Genomic DNA, 25,700 nt, shown 5'->3' with positions numbered 1-25,700 from the left:
TGTAACTTTAAAAAATACTATAAAACCTGTACATGGGGGGTACTGTTATACTCGGGAGACTTCGCTGAACACATATTAGTGTTTCAAAACAGTAAAACGTATCACAACAATGATTTCATCAGTGAAAGTGCCGTTTGTGTGTGAAAAATACAAAAACACTGTGATATGTCTTACTGTTCTGAAACACTAATATTTGTGTTCAACAAAGTCTACAGTGTAAAAACGGTACATGTACAGGCTTTATGGTGTCTTGGAAAGTTACATGATTAAATATAGTGCTATCAATTTAGATTCTCTGGACTTTTGGCTTGGGTTGTCACGCAGGTCCCCCAAAATGCAATCAATAAATATACTCGAGTATAAGCCGAGTTTTTCAGCACATTTTTTGTGCTGAAAAACCCCAACTCGGCTTATACTCGAGTCAATGTCTGTATTATGGCAATTTACATTGCCATAATACAGACTGGGGATGTGGGGGCTGTCAGAGCTGTAACTTACCTCTCCTGCAGCTCCTGTCAGCTCCCTCCTCCTCCGCGCCGTCCGTTCAGCACCTTGGTCAGCTCCGAAGCTCTCGCGAGATTTACAGTGTGAGCTGACAGAAGAGCTGACCGGACGGCGCGGAGGAGAAGGGAGCTGACAGGAGCTGCAGGACAGGTAAGTTACAGCTCTGCCAGTCCCCCTCTACCCCCCACTGAACTGCCAATGCTGGACGACCAGGGAGTAAGAGCCCCCCTCCCTGGCCAGCTAGGAAGCAGGGAGGGGGGACAAAAAAAAATCGGAATAATTAAAAAAATAAATATTAAAAAATAAAATAATAATGAATAAAGTAATTAATAATATAACAATCAAAATGCCCACCCCCACCAACACATACACAAACACACACTGCATCACACACACTCACACTTCATTCATATACACACACTGCACTCACACACACTGCACTCACACACTGCATTCATACATACACACTGCACTCGCACTGCATTCATACACACACTGCATTCATACACACACTGCATTCATACACACACTGCATTCATACACACACTGCACTCATACATACACACTGCACTCATACATACACACTGCACTCATACATACACACTGCACTCATACATACACACTGCACTCATACATACACACTGCACTCATACATACACACTGCAGTCATACATACACACTGCACTCATACACACACACACTGCACTCATACACACACACACACTGCACTCATACACACACACACTGCACTCATACACACACACTGCACTCATGCACTCATACACACACACTGCACTCATACACACACACTGCACTCATACACACACTGCATTCATACACACACTGCACTCATACATACACTGCACTCATACACACACACACACACTGCACTCATACACTCACACTGCACTCACACTGCACACATACACTGCACTCATACACACACGCACTGCACTCATACTCATACGCACTGCACTCATACGCACTGCACTCATACACACACACTGCACTCATACGCACACACTGCATTCATTATATACACACACTGTAAATAAATATTCAATTAATATATACACACACACAATGCACTCATACACACACAATGCACTCACACTGCACACATACACACACACTGCACTCATACACACACACTGCACTCACACTGCACTCATACACACACACTGCACTCATACGCACACTGCATTCATACGCACACTGCATTCATACGCACACACTGCATTCATACGCACACTGCATTCATACGCACACTGCATTCATACGCACACACTGCATTCATTATATACACACACTGTAAATAAATATTAAATTAATATAATTTTTTTAGGATCTAATTTTATTTAGAAATTTACCAGTAGCTGCTGCATTTCCCACCCTAGTCTTATACTCGAGTCAATAAGTTTTCCCAGTTTTTTGGGGTAAAATTAGGGGCCTCGGCTTATATTCGGGTCGGCTTATACTCGAGTATATAATTATGTAAAAATATTACATAAATATGCACGTAGAATTTAAATATACATATTTATATATTTGAAGTCTATGTGTATATTAATGAAATTATTTATGTAAATATATATATATTTTGACATATGTATATTTTGTATTTTTATATATACATAGATATATCAAAATACATTTAGAACAAAATTACATATATATAAATGTCTTTAAATTATTTTTTACAATATATAGTTATATATTATGTGTATATATACATGTGTAATTTTACTCTAAGTGTATTTTTATATTAATATATGTATATAGTAATACAAAAATACACTTATTATGAATACATATATTATATATATAGCACTTTAGATACCTATTGAGGCCATGTGGTCATATGGTCATATATTTGCAGAGGGGGGACTGTTTGGGCTGTCAGACAGTCCCCCCAGTGGAGCAGAAGACTGATCGCCGGAGGCGGAACGGCGGCAATCGGGTAAGGACATGGGAGAGGGAGAAGGAGGGAAGGGGTTAATTAAAAAAAATATATTTTTTATTTTAATTAATGTATTTATTCATTGAGCCTCAAGGTACTCAGCACTGGCAGAGCATCAGAAGCCTGCCTGATGGCATCCGATGCTCTGCACTGTCGGAGCAACCCGGAAGTGATCGTTCTGGTGTTCTCCGGCGGCCTGGCAGTGAGATGGGATATTGCACGATGCCCCAACATCGAGGCATCGCTGCAAGACCGATAGAGTGGCTGGAAGCGATCATGATCGCTTCCAGCGCTCTAATTCCCCGCAGACATATCCGGTAAGTCCGAGGTCCTTAAGGACTGTTTTTTGTCGGACGTACCTGAGATGTCCGAAGTCGCGATGTGGTTAATAAAGTCGGAATCCTAGCGATACGCATTTGCTGACTAAACACCAAAACTTTGGGGACTACATAACTGTTACTGGCAGGGCCGGTGCAATGATTTTTGGGTACACAGGCGAAGATGATTTTGGCACCCCCCCAAAAGCATCTTCAACTGTGTGCCTCTTAACCTGCCTTTTGTTTCTTATCGCCTTTTTAAAATGTCTTACCCCCTTTAGTGTATCTTATCCCCTATCTTTCCCCATTGTGTGTCTTGCATCTCACTTGTGTATCTCTTACAACCCCCATCTGTGTGTCTTACTCCTCCCAGCCCCTTTGTGTGTCTCCTTCTCTCCCAGCCCCTTTGTGTCTTTTACTCTTACCAGCTACTTTGTGTGTTTCTCTTTCACCACCATCCCGTCTATCTCCCCCAAGCCCCTCTGTGTCTTTTTCCTCTTCTCCAGCCCCTGTGTGTCTTTCACCCCCATCCCCTTTGTATTTCCACCCTAGGCCCTTCTGTGTGTCACTTTCATCCACAGCCCATCTGTGAACTTTCTCTCCCCCAGGCTCATCTGTGTGTCTTTCTCCCCACTCAGCCCCCCTGTGTGCCACTCTCCCCTCCTTGTCCCTTAGTGTTCCTCTCTCCTCTCCTCCATGTCAATTAGTGTTCTTCTTCCCCCTCCTTTACCTGTCTCTTGGTTCCTTCTTATTCTCCTTAATGTTCCTCCCACCCCCCTCTTAGTGTTTCTCTCACTTCTCTTTAAGTGGTCCCCCCCCACCCCAGTGTTTCTTCCCCCCCCCCCCCACTTCCCTGTCTCATAGTGTTCTTTCCCACTCCTCCCCTGTCCCATAGTGTTCTCCCCCCATCCCATAGTGTTCTTTCCCGCCTTCCCATGTCCCATGGTGCTCTTTCACCCCCTCCCCTGTCCCATAGTGTTCTTTACCCCTCCCATAGTGTTCTTCTCATCTCCCCCATAGTGTTCTTTGCCTCAAAGATATCTTAAATACATTTATTGTTTAGTTTAAGTTTACTTTATTGTATATCTTAAATGCGGTTAAACAAAGTTTGTGTCTTTTGTATTTGCATTGCTTAGGTTAGAGGTTGTTAACTGCTGCCCTTGGAATATAGTTTACAGAATGTTGCATTTTTATTTTTCTCTTTTTTTGTGTGTGTGTGTGTTCTCCACTTACATCCAACATCTAGAAAGTCATTTTCATCTTTAGTTTAACTTAGTGGCCAATTTCCTTAATATTCAAATTAATAGCTTTGTGTTATTTTTTTTTACCAAAACATAGTCTTAATTGTCTTATTTTAAAGAGGTAACTTTTTTATGACTATGAATTACTAGGCTTGGTTATGAATTTTAATAAATACTATTGTGTGAATGTAGAAACCGTAAACCTGGCTTACTAGTATACTTTAGTGAGTCATAAGACTGTGTGCTATATTTGTCAAAAATAATGTAAAAATTTGCGCAGACCTGCCAATCCTATGTGAAGATATATGAAAATATTGCCCATCACCAATATGCAGCACCAAGGCTCTTAACGAATGTGGAATGAAAATACGGTCTCTTAGACATATTCTGAACTGACATTATTAGATTTGAGTATTGGAGAAAGAAATGTGAAATGTTAGTCTCTTACATTCATCCAGGTGCTATTCTGTGTATTTTTGCATTTTCTGAATGTATGTGTATCTTTACAATGTTTTTAACAGCGGTTTACATTTCCTAGATTGTTTACCATGGAAATCCATACGCACCGCACAATTCTTCAGCATATCTGATCTATGAGAGAGGAGTGGAAATTGGCTGCTGGGGCATGTGCATAAATGCAATCTCCTCTTCTCTTTATTCCTGTAAGTAATTCAATCTGTACAGCCATTCACATTCAAACCATACATATTGCATATGCATTCTTGCCTTGACAACCCCCATTTTGCAACCTAATCTCTATGTCCTGCTTTCCTAATCCACATGGTAGATTTAGGTTTGTATTCATGTATCCAAAAGCAATACAATCCCCAGTAATGTGCAGCATGTTGGATTGCATGACAAAGATCCACCTCAATAAATCCAACATTAATGTGCAATGTATTAAAGGAGCACTATAGCTTTAGGAATACAAATGTGCATTCCCAAGGATAGTGGCCATTTAGGTTGCCAAACCCCACCTGCAAGAAGAAAAGTCTTTGTCACCTTTTCTCCCTTGCAGCACCGGTGTTTGCGTTTGCCATCCTGCTTCACATAGGAAAGCATTGGGAGGCTAGTTAGCATGTGGGGCAACAAGCCTCGCCAATCAGATGATCTTTCTGAAACCATAGATTTTAGTCCGCTATTTCATCAGAAGCACTTCTAGTGGCCGTCATTAAGATGAAGTGGTCCCTTTAGAGAGCTGGAAGCTTCACAGTAACATACAGTGCGTATTCATGTACTACAGCTTGCTGCAATGTTGAATGCGAAGGACTGGTTACAGGAGTAAAGGTCAGATTAATATATCTAATTGAAGTGGTCTGGGTGCACTGTTCCTGCCTCCTTAGTCCCGCAATGTAAATCTTTGCAATTTTAGAGAAACTGCAATAATAACTTTGCAGCACTAAGACTGCCTCTAGTGGCTGTCAATCAGATGTCAACTAGAGGTACTTCCTGGCTGCCACCGAACTCCAGGTAACTTAAATGATGCTGGACATTTTCACGCTCTGCATGCGTCCATGAAAACCCCATTAAATGTTGGAGGAGGTGGAGCGCTGACCTAGCACCGAGGGACATTGGCACTTGATCCAGGTAAGTAACTAAAGTTTTATTTGAACTCTTTAGCTGTTGAAGGGGTGTAGGGCATGAGGAAGGGGGAGAGAGGGTGTACAGAGAGCGTTATAGTGTTAGGAATACAGATCTGTATTCCTAACTCTATAGTATCCTTTTAAGGTTACCTTTGCAGGAATGTGTTATACAGCACTCGAGCAATACGTTTCAGAATACCTTCCAACATTGGTTGGTGTTAGATTTGTAAAGGGGGCATCATGTGAATTTCAAATTTTTGTCAAAATTTGTGGAATTGAAAAAACTATCCCAGCCAGTTATGCTCCCAGATCAGATACTGTGGTCTAAAATGTTAAATGCACTAAGAGTTCTTGACAATTCTCACTTTAGTGAATAACTGTGTAGGTTTCTAGTGTCTCCAGAAGAGAACACCAGAGTCCAAAATATTCAAGGTATGGTTTCAGTGTCATGCAGGGCCAATCCTATGGTCACTGGCTGGGTGCAAGAATATGTTTGGTGCCCCCAGGTGGGCATGGCTATATTGCTAACTCCTACCCTTAAAAGTAACATTTTCAATAGAAGCCATTCCGCCTCTTTGCCCCCACCCCCAACTTCACCAGATAACATGTCACACACTTCCTACTGCGCCACCTTTATCCCCCAAAATCTTATCAATGCCATCTTTGTGCCCTGCTTTCCAGTGCCATTTCTGTTCCTATAAATCATTCCAGTGTCCTCTTTGTCCCAAAATAGCTAATCCGTGTTATCTTTGTGCCCAAATAGCTTCAGTGGTCCAGAACCTAATCTCAGTGGGGGCACTGGCAGTGGGCTGTGGTGGGGTGATTCGGCCTTCTTAGGAGTTAAGGGTTATAGTAGGGAACTATGGACTGTAGTGGGGAATGGGGGTTATTGTGTAGAGGTAGGAGCTATAGTGGAGGGTATAGGCTGTAATTGATGGTTTAGGAAATGTAGGGGGTTAGGGGCTGAAGTGGGGGGTGGCTGCAATTGGGGAGAGGGACTGTGGAGGAGAGGATAGGGACTGTAGTAGTCATAAGGACTGAAGTAAGGCAATATCAGCTGTAGGAGGGGATAAGGGCTGCAAGTGGGGGGGGGGGGGAATAGGGCTGTAGTGTGAGGGATAGGGGATGAAATTGGGGGTTAGGGGCCATAGTGGGGAATAGGAACTACAATTAGGGGTTAAGGCAAATTGAGGGTTAGAGGCGGTATTAGGAGGGTTAGGGACTGTAGTGTGGGGGGGGAGGGGGGATGGGTAGTGTTGTATAGGTGCTGAAATTAGGGTGTTGTGTGGGCTGAAGTTAGGAGCTACAATTGGGGGTTAGGGACTATAATAGGGCTAAGGGCTAATATAGGGTGGCAGGTAGGGGCTGAAGAAAAAAAATAGTTTATTCCCCCCTCTCTAATTGCTTAGTTTTGGCCAGGGAGGGGGGTGAGGGATTCTGATTTATGGTGGTCCTAGGTGCCAAATGCAGAGCCTAATTTGGGGGTGGAGACCAATACATATTTACGAGGCCAATACAAACCATTGTGTGGAAATCTATTCACAAACCGGACTTTACATAGGACACGAGGTCATGCGTTTAGACTAGAAGAAAGAAGATTTCGTCGAAGGCAAAGGAAAGGTTTTTTTACTGTAAGAACAATCAGGATGTGGAATTCTCTGCCTGAAGAAGTGGTTTTATCAGAGTCCATACAGATGTTCAAACAGCTACTAGATGCATGCTTGCAAAGACAGAATATTCAAGGATATAATCTTTCAATGTAGGGTAATAACTGCTTGATTCAAGGATAAATCTGACTGCCATTCTGGGATCAAGAAGGAATTTTTTGTCCTAGCTTGTTGCAAAATTGTGCTTCAAACTGGGTTTTTTTTTTTTTGCCTTTTGGATCAACAGCAAAAAACAGGTGTGAGGAAGGCTGAACTTGATGGACGCAAGTCTCTTTTCAGCTATCTAACTATGAGACCATCACAAAGGGCAGAGCCGAGGATCAGCTCTGGTGTCATTCCTTAGGACTGTCCCCAGATTGAGAGAAAAAGGCACGTTTTCTATCCAAATTGCAGCTAGTGCCATAAATCAATGATATACAAATGCCTTGGTGCTTAACCACAATGAAACAAACATATAACCAAAAAATGCCAATGAAGTGGGCACCCAGCAAACTTGTTTAGTTCAAAAATAAACTTTTATTAATGTAGAGTCTGCGTTTCAGACCCAATCCTGGTCCTTTCTCAAAACTTGAGAAAGAATTATATATATATTAATTAATTAATACAGCTTTAAATGGCTGCTGGCAAATCCACCCATGAGTATTAATTTCTAAAATGTATGAGCATTTATCAAATCAGATTAATGAATCAAATTGGTTTTGAACTGAAATGCATATCTTCTATGTACATTGTTAACAGAAACTACAATGATGTGACTTTGAAGCAAGGAGACTGTCTCTGTCTTTATTGTCTTAACATGAAGGCTATGCAGTTTTTCATGCATCCTCAACACTGTATTCTATTATGATGTCAGTCAATACCCTATGGATCTCATGACTCATGAAGTTTGATCTTAAATACTATTGAGAGGCATTTTTATTTTCTCAGTGGGGCAATGAAATTTTGTTTTGATTGACTGTCACTGGTTGACGGTTAGAATGTCTCATACTGCAGTTTAGCTAAACTTGACATCTCCTGCTTTAACACTGCTGTGTAATATGTACAAGCATATACCCAATTGTAACCGTCGAGTGCCAAAACAATAACTTTAGCACACTCTTGGAATGGATACAGTTGGCGATCTCTATGTTCTATTCATTTCATTGTTATTTTTCAAAACTTTAATACCACTTTATCATTATTTATTTATTGTGCATCATGTTTCATACAAAGGTTAGCTTCAACCAAGATAGATCAAATTTTAATGTAATAATGATCTTTAAAATGCAATTCTCTAAATAATGAAAATGATGAATCTGTTATACTTCCTCTTAGAAATAATTTTTGTAGGTATTTTAAAAAATACAATCACACTGTGTTTTGGTGCATGTTTTATTTATTTATTTTCCTATTCTGAATGTATCTTGTATATATTTCAGATGTTCAGAAAGCCCTTCTACCGTACATTGGACTGAAGGGTCTGTATTTTGTTGGATACCTCCTGTTCGGGCTTGGAACTGGATTTATTGGATTATTTCCCCATGTTTATTCCACCCTGGTTTTGTGTTCACTTTTCGGGGTGATGTCAAGTACCTTATATACCGTACCCTTTAATTTGATAGCTGAATACCACAGAGAAGAGGAAGTAAGTTATTTTTATCTATCTATTTTTTTTTTTACATATTTATTCTATATACTATAAATCAGTTGACACAATGCAACACAATATAACCATGTTCATCCAAATCTAATCCATGCTTGAACTCACCAATACCATTGAAGCAGATCCACTGTATATGGAAAAAATGTAGAATTTTTTTTCTCAATCTGTAAGCCTCCGTTTGCTGCTCTATAGTTCAGATTCAATAACAAACTGAACATTTTCTAAATGGTTTCTTCTCCGCTGCAGTCCAGACACCAGGTGGTGACATCATCCATGATTGACCTGTTTTTTGACCACAGCAGGGCAGACTGCCAGAATCAATATCACTCCTCCATCCATTTACCCCTGTCATTTTCTTATATCCCGATTAAGTATAACAACCTAAATCTGATATCTGCTGAAACCACAATTTTAATTGTAACTTTTGTAATTCTATAATTTACGTCTGAGGTCTGCTCAACATATCGGCAATCATCTGTGCCTTACTTTCTGATTTAGACAGTTATACTTCATGGCAACTAAAAAAAGGACCAATAAAAAAGAAAATTGGATTAGGATAACTTAAATGAGCATTCAAAGTGAATTTCAAATTACAAGGAACACTCTAACGTTAGGAATGCAAACATATGTTCCTAACGTTAAAATGTGTTCCTAGTGTTTGGCACCTCAAATAGTGAAATAAATCACATTATTCATTGGTGAGCCTGTCTTGCTGTAGACCACGGTTCCTCCCCTGCTAAAATCAACATTGTTTATGATTTCAATCAATCCATTACTTCCCTATAGGAAAGCATTAGGGGCTATTGCGCATGTTAAGCAATTGTAACACCGTGCCAATCATCATCTCCTCATAGAGATGCTTTAGTTCAAAGCATCTCTATGGGGAGTGTTTAACATCGTCATGCAGAGTGTGAAGCCACTGTACGAATGTCCTGCAAAGACTGCAGGACATCACCAGGAGGCCTCTCTTTAGTGGCTAAGTGACAGCAACAAGAGGTGGCATTGGGCACTCATGTAAACACTTCCTCTTCTCAGAGAAAAAGCAGTGTTAACAATTGTCACCCTGCAGGGACAGGCTCTAAGCACAACCACTACATTAAGCTGTAAAATAACTGAACTAAAACATCCTCTAATGGTTCTATGACCCTTAATTGGAAATTTACTCAATTTAGTAAATAACCCTTATTATTCTTGCTGGGTCATATAGAAGAGGGAACAAAGTGCCTAAATTTATCCTAACAACTTGAAAACAGGGCTTTTTAGAGGGGAAAAAATGCATTGTATACCAAAAAAATTAGGGCATGATTTATGCAAACAATTAAACAGTGACATAGTTACATTAACTTGTTATTAATAAAATCATATATTCTACCTGCTTCATCTCCTCTACTCTTTGCCTTTGACCGTTTAGCTGTAAATTTAATTAAACTTTTTAAATATGCATGCCAGCTTATTACAAGCCTCATTTTGCTTAATAAATATTAGATATACAAGAGAATGCTCATTATTTTAACAGATACACCTAAATGTCTTTACACTGTGCGGCTTCCACTCATCTAGCCTGCAATGCATCAGTGTCTCAAGGGAGGAGAATTCTACAGAAAGATGTTCTCTATAATAACCATGCATTAAATAAGAGTACTAGCTGAGCTCTAAATTGCTCTCCCTAGTCAGCACTTTGCATTTATTTAGTAGCTAGTAGTTAGTTCTTTAGGACACCAACATTGTATATATTATAGGAATTTATGAGCATTTCTGCATTAATCACATGCATTTTATTTGTGCCAATGATTTCCTGAGGGACACACTAGGTCCCTTCCATTTATTTTAATAGGCCCCACAAGTGAGGGCACCAAGGAACTCCCCACTTTATTAATATTTTAGGTTCCCCACTATGGGGGCATGATGAACCTGTGCCATTGTATACATGACTGGGCAACAATAGTTGCCAGTCGCTTGTCTTTAAGTATAACAACTAGCAGCCACTGGCAAGTAGGGGCAGAAGGGAGGATTTAACCTTCCTAATACCAATTATGATGGGGGATGGTAAAGGGTGATTTAGGATTCTGTTTTTAAATATTAAAATGAGAGAGCTGAGAACTCCCTCCTTGTACTAAATAAACAAAATAATAAATAATAAATAACAAAATTCATTGTTCCTTGCATTCATCCACCCCTCTTTCTGAAGAATGGATTACTTTCTGAAAATTTGGATGAAAATGAATAGCTGCCTATTTTTTTATGCTGTTTACTAAACATGCCCCATACTCACGGCATGGTGGGTAGGGACCTTATTTACTAATACAAAGTATTTTCTGCTTAGTATTGGCAAATTTGTCAAAAAGTCAAAAATGTCAAAAAGGGCTTTTTGTAATTTTGATACTTTCCACAGCTCCCTAATCCTTATCTGGGATTGCCATAAGGACTCCAAATAAAGGAGCGATCTACTAATAGGTTTCCTAATTTGATACTCTTAAATAAAGCATTCTCACAAGGGTACCAATTTAGGGTGTTATCTGCTAATTGGCTGTAAGATGTAGCCACTGCAAGGATTGTGGAATTTTTTTGATTGTGAATTTTGTCTGAAAGCAAATGGATAAATGACTGACATTTTGTTCAGACAAAACAAAAATGTTGGTGGTGCCCAAATCTAACGATTTCCTGGTTATTGTAGTATTATTATTATTGGTATTCTGCAGTGCTTTACAATAAAATTCAAGCCTTCTATGAGATAGTACCCTAGCTTATCTAAATATGTTTTAGAGCCACATGGTACAAATAAGCATCGGTTTAGTATTTTTTTCCCCTCATTAGATAGGTATGTGCGTTGTATATATTTAACCTGCATTTTTTGCAGATTACTGTTACTTTTCAATACATATACATTTGAGTACATTAGAAGAAAATGTACAAGTTGAAATTCACAACATTTACAAAAGCATTAACGTACAGTAATCTCAATATTTGTTTTTCTTAACAATTCAAAATCTATAAAGTATTGGATGAAACCATGAAGATATGGTAAAACGTACATGAGTTGTAACTCCAGTAATACAAAATACACATATATTCTCTCTAAATAAAACAAATATGGAAACATTCTTAGATTAGAGTTTTAAGATGAATGTATTTTTTTCACTGGGATCAAAGTAGCGTCATTTGAAGAGATGCCAAAAATAAACATTTAATGACTGGCCACCATTCTTATTTTTTATTTTATTTTTTTACTCCTTGGGTGCTATGGGTACATTTCAGAACCACAACCCTGAACTAAACCGATTTGGAACTGCTTCTATCAGATTGTCTGTAATTTGGCTCTGAGTTCAGGAATTCCCAATTGGCCCAAATTCGCAGTTGGCCTGAAACGAATCTCTAAGTGTAGAGAAAATGTGCTCATAAAGATGTGCAGTTGTGCCTATGGTGGCATTGCAATAGTTAACGAGTATGGTGGCTGAGTTGGCAAACATAAAAGCTCTCTGACTTGTATTTCAGTTATCCACTTTCTTTTTTTTGAAAGATACTAGTTGAAGTACAATGTAATGTCCCTATTAACAATTTTCTTTGAACCTCACAGAAACTGATCAATTTAATGAGACATCTCAAATGTGTGATCTTTGCTGTGTGATTTAAAAAAAACAAAACAAAAAAAAAAACCAGAATCACTATTTTCACTTTAGCCTCATTAACCAATTTTATATCCACTATGCATTGTTTTGTCTTTGTCATGGGTAGGCATGTAATCATACTCAATATTGCTTCAGATTTAATTCATCAAAGGCTGCAGTGAGTTGTATTCAATGATCAGCCACAACATTAAAACAACTGATTATATTGTTTCAGTGGAATCTGTCAAGGGGTGAGATATATTGGGCAGCAAGTAAACGGTCAGTTCTTGAATTTCATGTGTTGTGAACAGGAAAAATGGTCCAGTGGAAAGATCTGCGTGACTGACAATGGCCAAATAATGATGGCTAGATGACTGGGCATGAGCATCTTCAAAACAGCAAGTCTTGTAGGGTGTTCCTGGAATGTAGTGGCTCATACCTACCAAAAGTGTTGCAAGGAAGGACTATGGGAAGCAGGGCCGCCACAAGAAATTTTGGGGCCCCTAACTCAGCTCAGGGTCTGGGCCCCCTGAGGCCCGCCTCCAAATACCGCTCACTGGGTCCACACACAGACACAAACGCACACACTGATACATACTAAGACACACATACTGAAACAGACATACACGCATACAGGCATACATACTGACACACACATACTGAGACATACACACAGGCATACATAGTGACAGACAGACACCGACATACATACATACATACACACACACACACACACACACACATTCATACATACAGACACTGACATCCATACACACATACATTCATAATGGCATACAGACTGACATACATGCATACAGACATCCATACACACATACACACAGACCTACGTTCATAATAATATGCAGACATACATTCATACTGACATACAGACATACATATATACATATATAATGACATACAGAAATACATATACACATACATAGACATACATACAGACATACATGCATACAGACATACATGTATGCATACATACATACACAAACATACATAGACAGACATACATACGTGCATGCAGTCAGACAGACATAGACATACACACAGACATGCATCCAGACATACATACATACATACACACAGACCTACGTTCATAATAATATGCAGACATACATTCATACTGACATACAGACATACATATATACATATATAATGACATACATATACACATACATAGACATACATACATGCATACAGACATATACATACATACAGACAGACATACATACATAGACATACACACAGACATACATACATACACACATAGACATACAGACAGACAGACATACATGCATACAGACATACACGCATACAGACAGACAGACAGAGACATACAGACAGACAGGCATGCATCCAGACAGACATACATACATAGACATACATGCATACAGACATGCAGACAGACATACATACACATACATGCATCCAGACACACAGACACACACGCATACAGACAGACATAGACAGACAGACAGACATGCATGCATCCAGACAGACCTACATACATAGACATACATGCATACAGACATACACATACAGACAGACATACATGCATACAGACATACATTCAGACAGACATACATACACAGACATGCATACAGACACACATACATACATACAGACATACACGTACATGCATACAGACACACAGACATGCATACAGACACACAGACATGCATACAGACACACAGACATACACATACATGCATACAGACACAGACATGCATACAGACAGACAGACATACACAAACATGCATACAGACAGACACACATACACATACATGCATACAGACACACAGACATACATACAGACACACACACACACATACATACACATACATGCATACATACAGATACATACATTGCTGCTTGCACATCTTATGGGACATGTTTTACATTACCCAACTTTTATCAAGGAGCACAGTTTATGCTGGTGACACACCTCACCCCATAACAGCTCTATAATTACCAGCACTACCACCAGCACCCCCAGGTAATGGTCAAGGTCTAAGTTTTTGTCAAACTGCACCAAAGTTGTTTAGGAGATGGCACCATAAAAGCCATCTCACAGACAGACAGACAGACATACACATACATGCATACAGACACAGACAGACACAGACATACATACATACATGCACACACACACACAGCTCATTTTCCAGCCACCCTTCTGTCTCTTACCTTTTCTTTGCAGGAGGGTGGCTGGGGATGATGGGAGTCGGCGCTGCTCCCTCTTCATTGCCGGGCTCTCCCTCTTTACGGCTGGGCGGGCGGGCGGGCGGGCGCGCTCCTCCCGCGCGGAGTGAGCTGGGAGGAAGTGAGCACTTCCTCCCAGCAGCACTTGCGGCTGCTTTTTTTTTTTTAAAGGGGCCCGGTCGCGCTATACAACGGCCATAGCGCTGACCGGGCCCCTGAAGGAGGGGGCTCATCGGGTGGCCCTAAGTGTGTGGGCCACCCGATGGGCCCCACACGTGGGGCCCGGGCGGCCGGGCCCCCCAGGGCCGCCGGGCCCATGACAACTGTTATGGTTGTCATGCCCTGATGGCGGCCCTGATGGGAAGATGGCAGGCCTGTGAAGGCAGTGTTATGCTCTGGGCAATGTTAAGCTGTGAAATCTTTGGTCCTGGCAATCATGTGGATGTTACTTTGACACTACCTACCTAGAGATTGTTGCAGACCACGTACAACCCTGATGGCAGTGGTCTCTTTCAGGAGGATAAAGCACCCTGCCACACAGCAAAAAATATTTAGGAATGATTTGAGGAACATGGTAAAGAATTCAAGGTGTTGCCTTGGTCTCCAAACTCCCGAGATCTCAATCAGATTGAGCATCTGTGGGGATTTACTGGAACAACAAATCTGATCAATGGAGGTCCCACCTCACAACTTGCAGGGCTTAAAGGATCTGCTGCTAATGTCTTGGTGCCAAGTACCACAAGAAACATAGAGATGTTTTGTGGAGTTCATGCCTCAATGCATCAGAGCTGTTTTGGCTGCATGAGGGACACTTACCAGATATTAGGTAGGTGGTTTTAATGTTGTGACTGATCAGTGTACTTTACTTATAATATCGGATCTTTTATCTTCTACTGTACCTTTTTTAGGTATTTTTTTTTTAGACCACTGATTTTATAAATGTATCAGTATTCAAATCTTTGGCCTTGAGCTGTAAGCAGACCGTAACTCTAAAGTTCTTTTGCATGTGTGTGTGGTTTTTTTTTTTTGGTGACATTTATTAAGGATTTGAAAACTTTTTAGCTTATATTTTATTTTCACTTCTTATAAACATATTTTTTCTATGTAAACCTAGAATATTTAGCTCATATGTACATCGTTTTAAAGGAGAGGTTTTATATTTACTTATGTAATCCATATGCAAATAATAATGTTGTTTTTAAGCAGAAGACAGGCATACGGCAGTGGGTAAATACAAATGGAGGTGACCAATGATTAAACTCTGGTGCCATTACTCCATACATTAGAGGAACAAACCTCATGATATTCTCCTTTAAAAAAAGCATGTTGGCTTCAATCACAATACTTTGCTTGAGTTTTGTTTGAGAGTTGTTTCTGAATTTTGTCTGTAATTGGGTGTGTTTTTTTTTTTTTTTTTTTTTTTAACATCACAACCCCACAATGCCTTCACCTTTTCTAACTATAGTGCTGCCGATGTTAGAAATTATTAACTCTGAACTGGGCTTTTGATGAAATTGATAAAATATCTGATTTCAAGATCAATATACAGAGATCGCGAGGTTTATGAGAAATAAAGGGCTTTGGAATTGCATCACAATAGATAATCGGTCATCTGTGACGTTAACTTGTTTTCCAAATTGCAATTGAGATCTCTATGTTCCTTTAAGCATGTTCAAAACAGTCATTTTGAGTATGGTGGACATGTGTATTTGTAGTGTACAATTATCAATTTTGCCAAATTATATTCGTTCAAAGGGACAGAGAACTGTAGTTATATGTCAGGAGTGCCATGGCACTCTCACAGAGTAAATAGGCAAACCGTTTAAGAAATATTTTGCAACTTAACTGGGGTCTTCCACATGCCCGTCACAAACTTCCCATTTGCCAGAAGCTCTAGAGATCAACAGTTTCACTGAGCAGAGCTTTGTGCAGAGTCAGCTTGTTTGCTGAGTGTGTCCGCTTAGCATTTTTACAGCCAGTGAGTGTGGCATTGCATGGCTAGACCTAGCTCAGTTGGCAGTGAAAGTGCCCAGCAGATCCTAAATGCAAGCAAGACACTCTTGAATGCTTTGATTACTTACTCTAGGAGGACACTACTCTCTGCACAATAACCACTGTAGCTTTAATCAATTAGAAGACATCAGTAGATGTTTTCGTAATCCAGTATGGTGAGGCGTGTGTAGTTTTTGTGCTGCTCATGCACATTACCAAGTTTGGTCATTTTTGTTATACACATTTAATTTGCTGAAAAGCGTTCTAGTGGTTATCAGGTCCTTTTTTGGCATGGTATATTTTCTAAATTGTGTTAAAACAAAACAAAAAAACAAACCCCTTTCCATTAGACTCCTTGGAATGTTCCTTCAAAGGTGAATATTCAGCAATGACCTACCTGAGAATCCAAGAGTGTTATTTACTAAAGATCAGGAACCTGGGTCAATTTAGGACCTAGAAAGATTGAGGTGTTTATTCTAGACAATAGAGGAAAAACAACACTCTAGACTCTAGAGGATAGTGTGTGGGTACCAGGAGCTGACTCGTGATAATGGCTTAAAACAGAATAATGAAATGACTAATAGGATATGGATGTGATCTGTAGGAGCTTAAAGCTATGTATATCTAAAAAGGAATGAATGAAAAAATCTATCAAATACTTTTACAAATATTTCAAAAAATGAGGTACTGTGCCTTTAAGAATGTAAAGCAAAAAGGTAGAATTATTTAAAAGACATAAAAATACAATGAATAAATGTCAAAATCGAAAATAGAAATAGAAATGCAGTAAGATATGCCCATAAAGAATGAAACATATAAGATATGAAAAATATATATAATATATAAAAATATTAATTGTCCAAATTCTAATCAAAACAAACCCTAGAATTTGAATGTGTAAGTTCAACCATAATTTACATCTTTCATATTAAGTGAACTCACAACTAATATATATATATATATATGTTTGTTCAGGAGAAACAGGGCTTTCATTTCATATCAGATATTAATTTATGAAACCATGTAATAGGTATAAAAATTAAGAAATAATAATTTAAATAGAATAATTAATAAATAGAAGTTAAACCACTATTTAGTATACACAACACCCAGTGTCAAAATAGAGGATGAAAAATAGTATACTTAACAGTAAATGACACAATGAATGTCCCAATACTGGTATTGATACAATTATAGGAGTCTATAAGAAATTAATAAAACAGTACATAGCGTAACCTGATAAAATAGCTGTACAAAATCAATGTCTGGTTACACTCACAAGTGTAGAGCCGTGCCAGGTTCTATGTTATCCGCTTTAAGGTGCCAATACTGGCTTGGATAGTAGTACACAGGCAAAATCAGTCAGGTGATGATTTCCAGGACGTTAATGAGAAAAAAATATATAAAAACAGAACATGTGCATAAGCAGTGTGTAAAAACAATAATATAGACTACCGCAATAAAGTCCTTACAATAATACAGCATATAGCAAATGCGTTTCGACATAAGTCTTCCTCAGTGCAGTGTTGATAGGTGCTGATTACTTTTCTTTTATATGCTTCTGTTGATTGCCGAAATCAAATTCACCCGCCTATGCTGCGTCTTACTTCCGGGTCACGTGTGTTTATAAGTCCACAGAGCACATTTTAAATTATACAATTGCATTTGTGGGCAGTATTGGATTTTAAAGCGGACCTTAACCGCAAGTGACACGTAACCCGGAATTAAATGGGAGCATAGGCGGGTGAATTTGATTTCGGCAATCAACAGAAGCATATAAAAGAAAAGTAATCAGCACCTATCAACACTGCACTGAGGAAGACTTTTATGTCGAAACACTGCATGCTATATGCTGTATTATCATGGGGACTTTATTGCGGTAGTGTATGTTATTGTTGTTACCCACTACCTATTCACATGTCCTGTTTTTTTTTTATATATATTTTTTCTAAAAAAGTCTTGGAAATAATCACCTGCCATATTTTGCCTGTGGACTTCAGTATTGGCACCTTGAAGCTGATAACATAGAGCCTGGCATGGCTATACACTTGTGAGTTTAACCATACATTTGTTTATTTTGTACTACTATTTTATCAGGTTACACTTTGTACTGTTTTATTCATTTCTTATAGACTCCTATAATTGTATCCCTACCAGCATTAGGACATTCATTGTGTCATATACTGTTAAGTACATTATTTTTTTTTATCCTCTATTTTGACCCTGGGTGTTGTGTATACTAAATAGTCATTTAACTTCTCTTTATTCATAACTTATATTTCAAGGGCAAAATACACCTTATGTACATATACACCTACCATCTAAAACTTGGAAGCACCTATACACCTACTGGTATCCCGTATTTATCTTTTGTGAATAATGTTGGATTTTACTGCCAAAATACACATATTTGTGTTAAGCAATGTTTTACTAGTACAATACCCCCCATGTACAGGTTTTAGGGCTTTCCATTTTTCAGTTTTTACACGTTGATATTTGCCAAATTAGTTTGCTGGGTCTATGTTGAGACCATATAACAGGCCAGGAATGAACATTATCCCTATCATTGCATACCATTTGCAAAGGAGACAGTCCAGAGTATTCAAAATGGGATATGTCCAGTCTCTTTTAGTAGCCACTTACTCACATACCCTGGCCAAAGTTAGCATTTATAGTTTTTTTTGTATTATAATTAATTTATTACTTGGGCATGTGTGTGTGTGTGTGTGTATATATATATATATATATATATATATATATATATATATATATATATATATATATATATATATATATATATATAATTCACCAAAAAACAGCTGCTCACCGGTCTTTTAAAAGTTCCAAATTTTATTTAATACAGATTAAAAGAGACCAACGTTTCAGTCCCAGCTCTGGACTTTCCTCAGGGTAACAAAGCAATATTTAACATTATCACATAACTGACAATATATAGGATACAAGTAATTAAGTGAAACTCACCCAGGTGCAGAAAACTACTGACGGCCGTAATCCGGTGCACATACGTCAATACTTGTGTATATGACACTATGTGTGTAATATATGATGCAGAAAAAAACACCAAAATGTACACATATAATAAAAGATAATAATTCAATTAATGAGATAGTGTGCAAGTGTGACTATACAAGTATATTACATAATGCACATTACATACAAAACACTAGCACCAGAGCTATAATAATAAAAACATACATTAATACATACATATATATACAGTACAAGCTAATGGAGTTCAAATAAATGAATAATAAGGGATATTCTCACTAAGCCCTTTCAGTGCCAACGTGCACCAACTGGTATATCCAAAAGGCTTCCTTTTGGAGCAGCATCCGTCCTCTATTACCACCCCTCATAGGAGAAGGTATGTGGTCTATACTCACAAATTTGAGGTAGGATAGGGATGCCGCTTCTCCAAAAAATGTTTGGCCACCGGTTTAACAGATTGGCCATCACGATAGGCCAGCCTGATACTAGACCAGTGGCCCCGAATACGCTCACATATAGGGGTTTCGGTTTTTCCCACGTTGTATAATCCACAGGGGCACATGAGTTTGTAAATGACATAGGGTGTTTTACATGAAATGTAACTGATGTCATATATTTTATTAGTGTGAGGGTGGCTAAATTTTTTAAAGGAATCATGTGTCCACAGGTTACACATCCCAAACAGCGTATCCAACCGCATATATTGCTCTTTAAAGTCTTGGTGTAACTTTCTACAGGATCTGTATGTACCAACATATTGCGTAGGTTCCTGTTTCTTCTGTAGCAGATCATGGGTGGTTCTTTAAAAATCTTGGGAAGTGAGTCATCCGTGGATATCACTTTCCAGTTGTCCTTGATCAATGCTGCTACCTTATCGGCTGAGTTGTGGAGTGTCATGGGAAACACCATGCGCTGTGAAGAGTTAGCCTTAACCTGATTCGGGGCTAACTTGGCATGCATGAGTGCCTCTTGTAACACTCGACCTTCATATCCTCTATTCACAAACTTTTGGGTCATCGATTCCAGTTGTAACTCGGCTTTGGGTGCATTGGAGCTATTACGTATAACCCTCTGGTACTGTGCCTTCGGGATGGATTTTTTCAGGGCCTTTGGATGGGCACTATGTGCATGGAGCAGGGTGTTTCGATCTGTTGGTTTAGAGAACAGTGTATATTCAATTCCTTTTAATCCATATGATAGCTCCAAATCCAAATATTGGACTGAATCTTTGCTGATGTTAGACGTGAACCTAATCGGTGTAGGTAGCTGGTTCAATAGATCTATCATGTACTGTGCCTCGGTTAATCTACCGTTCCAGATTATCAGGAGATCATCTATGTAGCGATAATATCCTGTGATGAATCTTGCATATGGAGTTAATATATGTTGTATCTCATACATATACATATTAGCATATCTTGGTGCAACTGCCGAACCCATGGGCGTTCCTGCTACCTGTAAGTACCATTGTTCCTCAAATCTCAATTGGAGGACCACGATATAATGGTGAATTACATAGCACTTGACGCATGGCTTCTACCCCATCAATGTGGGGGATAATGGTGTACAAATTAGAAACGTCCATAGTGATAAAGACCAGTGCTGTATCCTGAAATTCCAAAGTTTTGATGTTATTCAACAGCGACTGTGTATCTTTAACACAGGTATATAAAGCCTCCATGGGTTCTTTGCAGATAAAATCAAGCCACTGCGCAATAGGTTCCAATATTCCATCGATGGCTGAAACTATTGGTCTACCCGGAGGTCTCTGAGCGTTTTTGTGAATCTTCGGTATGCTATATATCACAGGAGTGCGGGGGAAAGATTTATTCAAAAAATGATAAAGTTCTCTTTCAATGTCGCTAGCTTTTAAACACATATCAAGAATGTCTACTATTTTCTTTTGTATTTCCATTGTGGGGTCTCCCTTTAATGGATGGTACGTGTTTAAATCCTTGAGCTGTGTTTTTAAATCTTCAGAGTAGTCAATGTAGTCCATCAGGACTATACCACCACCCTCATCCGCCGGACGGATCATTATGGTGGGGTCTTTAGCCAAATCCTTTAGTAAATTTCGTTCCTGTTTGGTGATATTTTGATATTGTCTGGATTCCCGTGAGAAAAGATCCTGAGACATCCTAGCTGTAGAAGATAAAAAAGTTTTAATCGTGTGCTTAGTGCTGTGAGGGTCAAATGTAGATTTGTTCTTGAATCTACATGTTCCAATGTCTGCTGTTGGTAGTTTCTCTTTTGCATTATTCTGAAAAAATTCTTTCAATCTCATGTGTCTTCCGAATTGAAATAATTCAGTGCTCCATTTAAATGGATTAGGACCACATGTAGGTATAAAAGAAAGTCCTTTACTTAAAGTGGTCATTTCGGTGGTGCTGAGCAGTCTGTGTGAGAGGTTGAAGATGGGATTTATCTCCTGTATGGTGGTTTGCCCTTGAGTGCCATTTTTGGTCTTACGGCTTCTCCTGATCCTGTGTCGTCTTCGCCTCGGTGTTTGCTATAGAAGAGGTCAGATGGCCCAGAAGTTGCGAGTATGTCCTTGCAGTTGTGGTTTAATATAAGAACAGTGACTGAGTCACACCACACAAAAACAAAAGTTTTAGACTTTAGAAAAACAGACTTTTCTAAAATTAGAATATGTGTAAAGGAGTCATTATCAGACTGGAGCAATTTATATGGAGTCCAAAAGAAATGGGATTATTTAAAAGCTGCACTACTGAAGGCAACAGAAAATTGCATTAGGCTTGTCAGTAAAAGCAAAAAATTCAAGAAACCACTGTGGTACTCCGCAGATGTGGCCAAAATAGTAAAAAACAAAAAGTTAGCATTTAGTAATTATAAAAAAACCCAGAGTGAGGAAGACAGAATGACCTATAAGATTAGGCAGAAAGAGGCTAAGCAAGTTATAAGAGCTTCCAAATCCCACACAGAAGAGAAAATAGCACAGTCAGTAAAAAAGGGGGACAAAACTTTTTTTAGATACATAAATGAGAAAAGAAAAGTAAAACAAGGATTAGTTAGATTAAAAACAAAAGAAGGAAGGTATGTAGATGAGGATAAAGGTCTAGCTGACTGCCTCAATGAATATTTTTGTTCGGTATTTACAGATGAAAATGAAGGAAAGGGACCTCAGTTAAGAAAAAGGGTAAATGAGTCATTTATTACACGTGAGTTTACAGAGGAAGAGGTTCTATTTCAACTGTCAAAAGTAAAGACAAATAAGTCAATGGGACCTGATGGAATACACCCAAAGCTATTAAAAGAGCTTAGTGGTGTACTAGCAAAACCATTAACAGATTTATTTAACCAATCATTGATAACAGGAGTAGTCCCAGAAGATTGGAAGTTAGCGAATGTTGTGCCCATTCACAAGAAAGGTAATAGGGAGGAGTCGGGCAACTATAGGCCAGTAAGCCTTACTTCAGTAGTGGGGAAAGTGATGGAAACCATGTTAAAGGATAGGATTGTTGAACATCTAAAAACACATGGATTTCAAGACCAGAGACAACATGGGTTTACTTCAGGGAGATCATGCCAAACTAATCTTATTGATTTTTTTGATTGGGTAACTAAAATTATAGATCAGGGTGGTGCAGTAGACATTGCTTACCTAGATTTCAGTAAGGCTTTTGACACTGTTGCACATAGAAGGCTTATCAATAAACTACAATCTTTGAGTTTGGATTCCAATATTGTTGAATGGGTAAGGCAGTGGCTGAGTGACAGGCAACAGAGGGTTGTAGTCAATGGAGTATATTCGAAGCTTGGGCTTGTCACCAGTGGGGTACCTCAGGGATCTGTACTTGGACCCATTCTCTTTAATATTTTTATTAGTGATATTGCAGAAGGTCTTGATGGTAAGGTGTGTCTTTTTGCGGATGATACTAAGATATGTAACAGGGTTGATGTTCCAGGAGGGATAAGCCAAATGGAAAATGATTTAGGTAAACTAGAAAAATGGTCAGAGTTGTGGCAACTGACATTTAATGTGGATAAGTGCAAGATAATGCATCTTGGACGTAAAAACTCAACGGCAGAGTACAGAATATTTGATAGAGTCCTAACCTCAACATCTGAGGAAAGGGATTTAGGGGTGATTATTTCTGATGACTTAAAGGTAGGCAGACAATGTAATAGAGCAGCAGGAAATGCTAGCAGAATGCTTGGTTGTATAGGGAGAGGTATTAGCAGTAGAAAGAGGGAAGTGCTCATGCCATTGTACAGAACACTAGTGAGACCTCACTTGGAGTACTGTACACAGTACTGGAGACCCTATCTTCAGAAGGATATTGATACCTTAGAGAGAGTTCAAAGAAGGGCTACTAAACTGGTTCATGGATTGCAGGATAAAACTTACCAGGAAAGGTTAAAGGATCTTAACATGTATAGCTTGGAGGAAAGACGAGACAGGGGGGATATGATAGAAACATTTAAATACATAAAGGGAATCAACACAGTAAAGGAGGAGACTATATTTAAAAGAAGAAAAACTACCACAACAAGAGGACATAGTCTTAAATTAGAGGGACAAAGGTTTAAAAATAATATCAGGAAGTATTACTTTACTGAGAGGGTAGTGGATGCATGGAATAGCCTTCCAGCTGAAGTGGTAGAGGTTAACACAGTAAAGGAGTTTAAGCATGCGTGGGATAGGCATAAGGCTATCCTAACTATAAGATAAGGCCAGGGACTAATGAAAGTATTTAGAAAACTGGGCAGACTAGATGGGCCGAATGGTTCTTATCTGCCGTCACATTCTATGTTTCTATGTTTCTATTATATGAAGGTGCAGAATCTTGTAGACAAAGATCAAAATCCTCTGTATTCTTTCCTGTGAAAGGGAGATAGAGTTCCGGAGCGTGTCGAAGCGCGCCCCCAGAAACGTAATCTTCTGGGATGTAATGAGGCTGCTTTTTTGTAGATTTACTAGCCAGCCAAATTGAAGAAGTTCCGATAGTACAAATTCCCTGTGATGCACCGCCATCTGGACGTTTGGTGCTACCAACAGAAGGTCGTCCAGGTAATGGAACAGAGAAACTCCCTGAATCCTCAATCTTTCTATGAGTACGACTAACACTTTCGAAAAGGTTCTGGGTGCGGTGCTCAGGCCAAATGGAAGTGCTCTGAATTGAAAATGGTCTTCTCCTATGGCAAATCGGAGAAAACGATGATGTTCCTTGGCTATCGGGATGTGATAATAGGCGTCCCGTAGGTCGATAGAAATGAGCCAATCTGCCTTCCGGATGGCTGGGGAGATGGATCTTATGGACTCCATCTTGAAAGATCTGATTAGAAGTCTCCTGTTGATCCTTCGTAGGTCCAGAATAGGTCTCCACTTGTCCTTGTCTTTCTGGACTAAGAACAGAGGTGAATAGTGACCCTGAAATCGTTCCTCTTCTGGCACTGGAACGATGACCCTTTGGGACCTGAGGTTTTGAATATAATCTCTCAATGCTCTGCTTCTGCCTTCGTCCTTGGGCAGGCCTGTGGGAATGAAGAAGTCGCCCCTGGGTCTTCTGAGGAATTCCAATCTGTAACCTCTTTGAATTATAGCTTTGACCCAGGCATCTTGTATGTCCTGTGCCCAAACCTTCCAGAAATTGGAAAGACGAGCACCGACCTCTGACGGATAGTCAGAAGTTCCTGCCTCCCCGAAAGGAAGGGTTTCTACCTCGGGAAGAACGGGCAGCATATGATTGGCCCCCACGCCAATTACTACTCCTGTTGAACTCTCTACCTGGTCGGTAACTACGAGCATCCCGAAAGTATTGATCCCTCGGGGGTCGCTTATCGGACCAAGAGGAGCCTGGTTTCCTGGTTCTTTTTTCTTGGGATAAAAAGACCTTACGCCCTTCAGCTGCTTTTTCAATGGATTCCTCCAGGGTCTTCCCAAATAGAAGCTCGCCTTCAAAAGGTATGGAACATAAATTGGACTTAGAGAAGGAATCTGCACC

At 39.3% G+C, this 25,700-nt stretch overlaps 1 protein-coding gene across 1 annotated transcript in view; it reads left to right on the top strand.

The window, feature by feature from the left end:
* SLC45A2 (solute carrier family 45 member 2) overlaps window positions 1-25,700 on the top strand; it is a 113,449-nt gene that overhangs the window by 65,007 nt on the left and 22,742 nt on the right. The window contains exons 6-7 of the mRNA XM_063456840.1: window positions 4,561-4,684; window positions 8,691-8,896. Coding sequence (XP_063312910.1) covers window positions 4,561-4,684; window positions 8,691-8,896 — 330 coding nt within the window. The remainder of the gene's footprint in view (window positions 1-4,560; window positions 4,685-8,690; window positions 8,897-25,700) is intronic.

Source organism: Pelobates fuscus, chromosome 5 (assembly GCF_036172605.1).
Source record: "Pelobates fuscus isolate aPelFus1 chromosome 5, aPelFus1.pri, whole genome shotgun sequence".
Lineage (NCBI taxonomy): Eukaryota > Metazoa > Chordata > Amphibia > Anura > Pelobatidae > Pelobates > Pelobates fuscus.
This window is presented reverse-complemented; position numbering and strand designations above follow the sequence as displayed.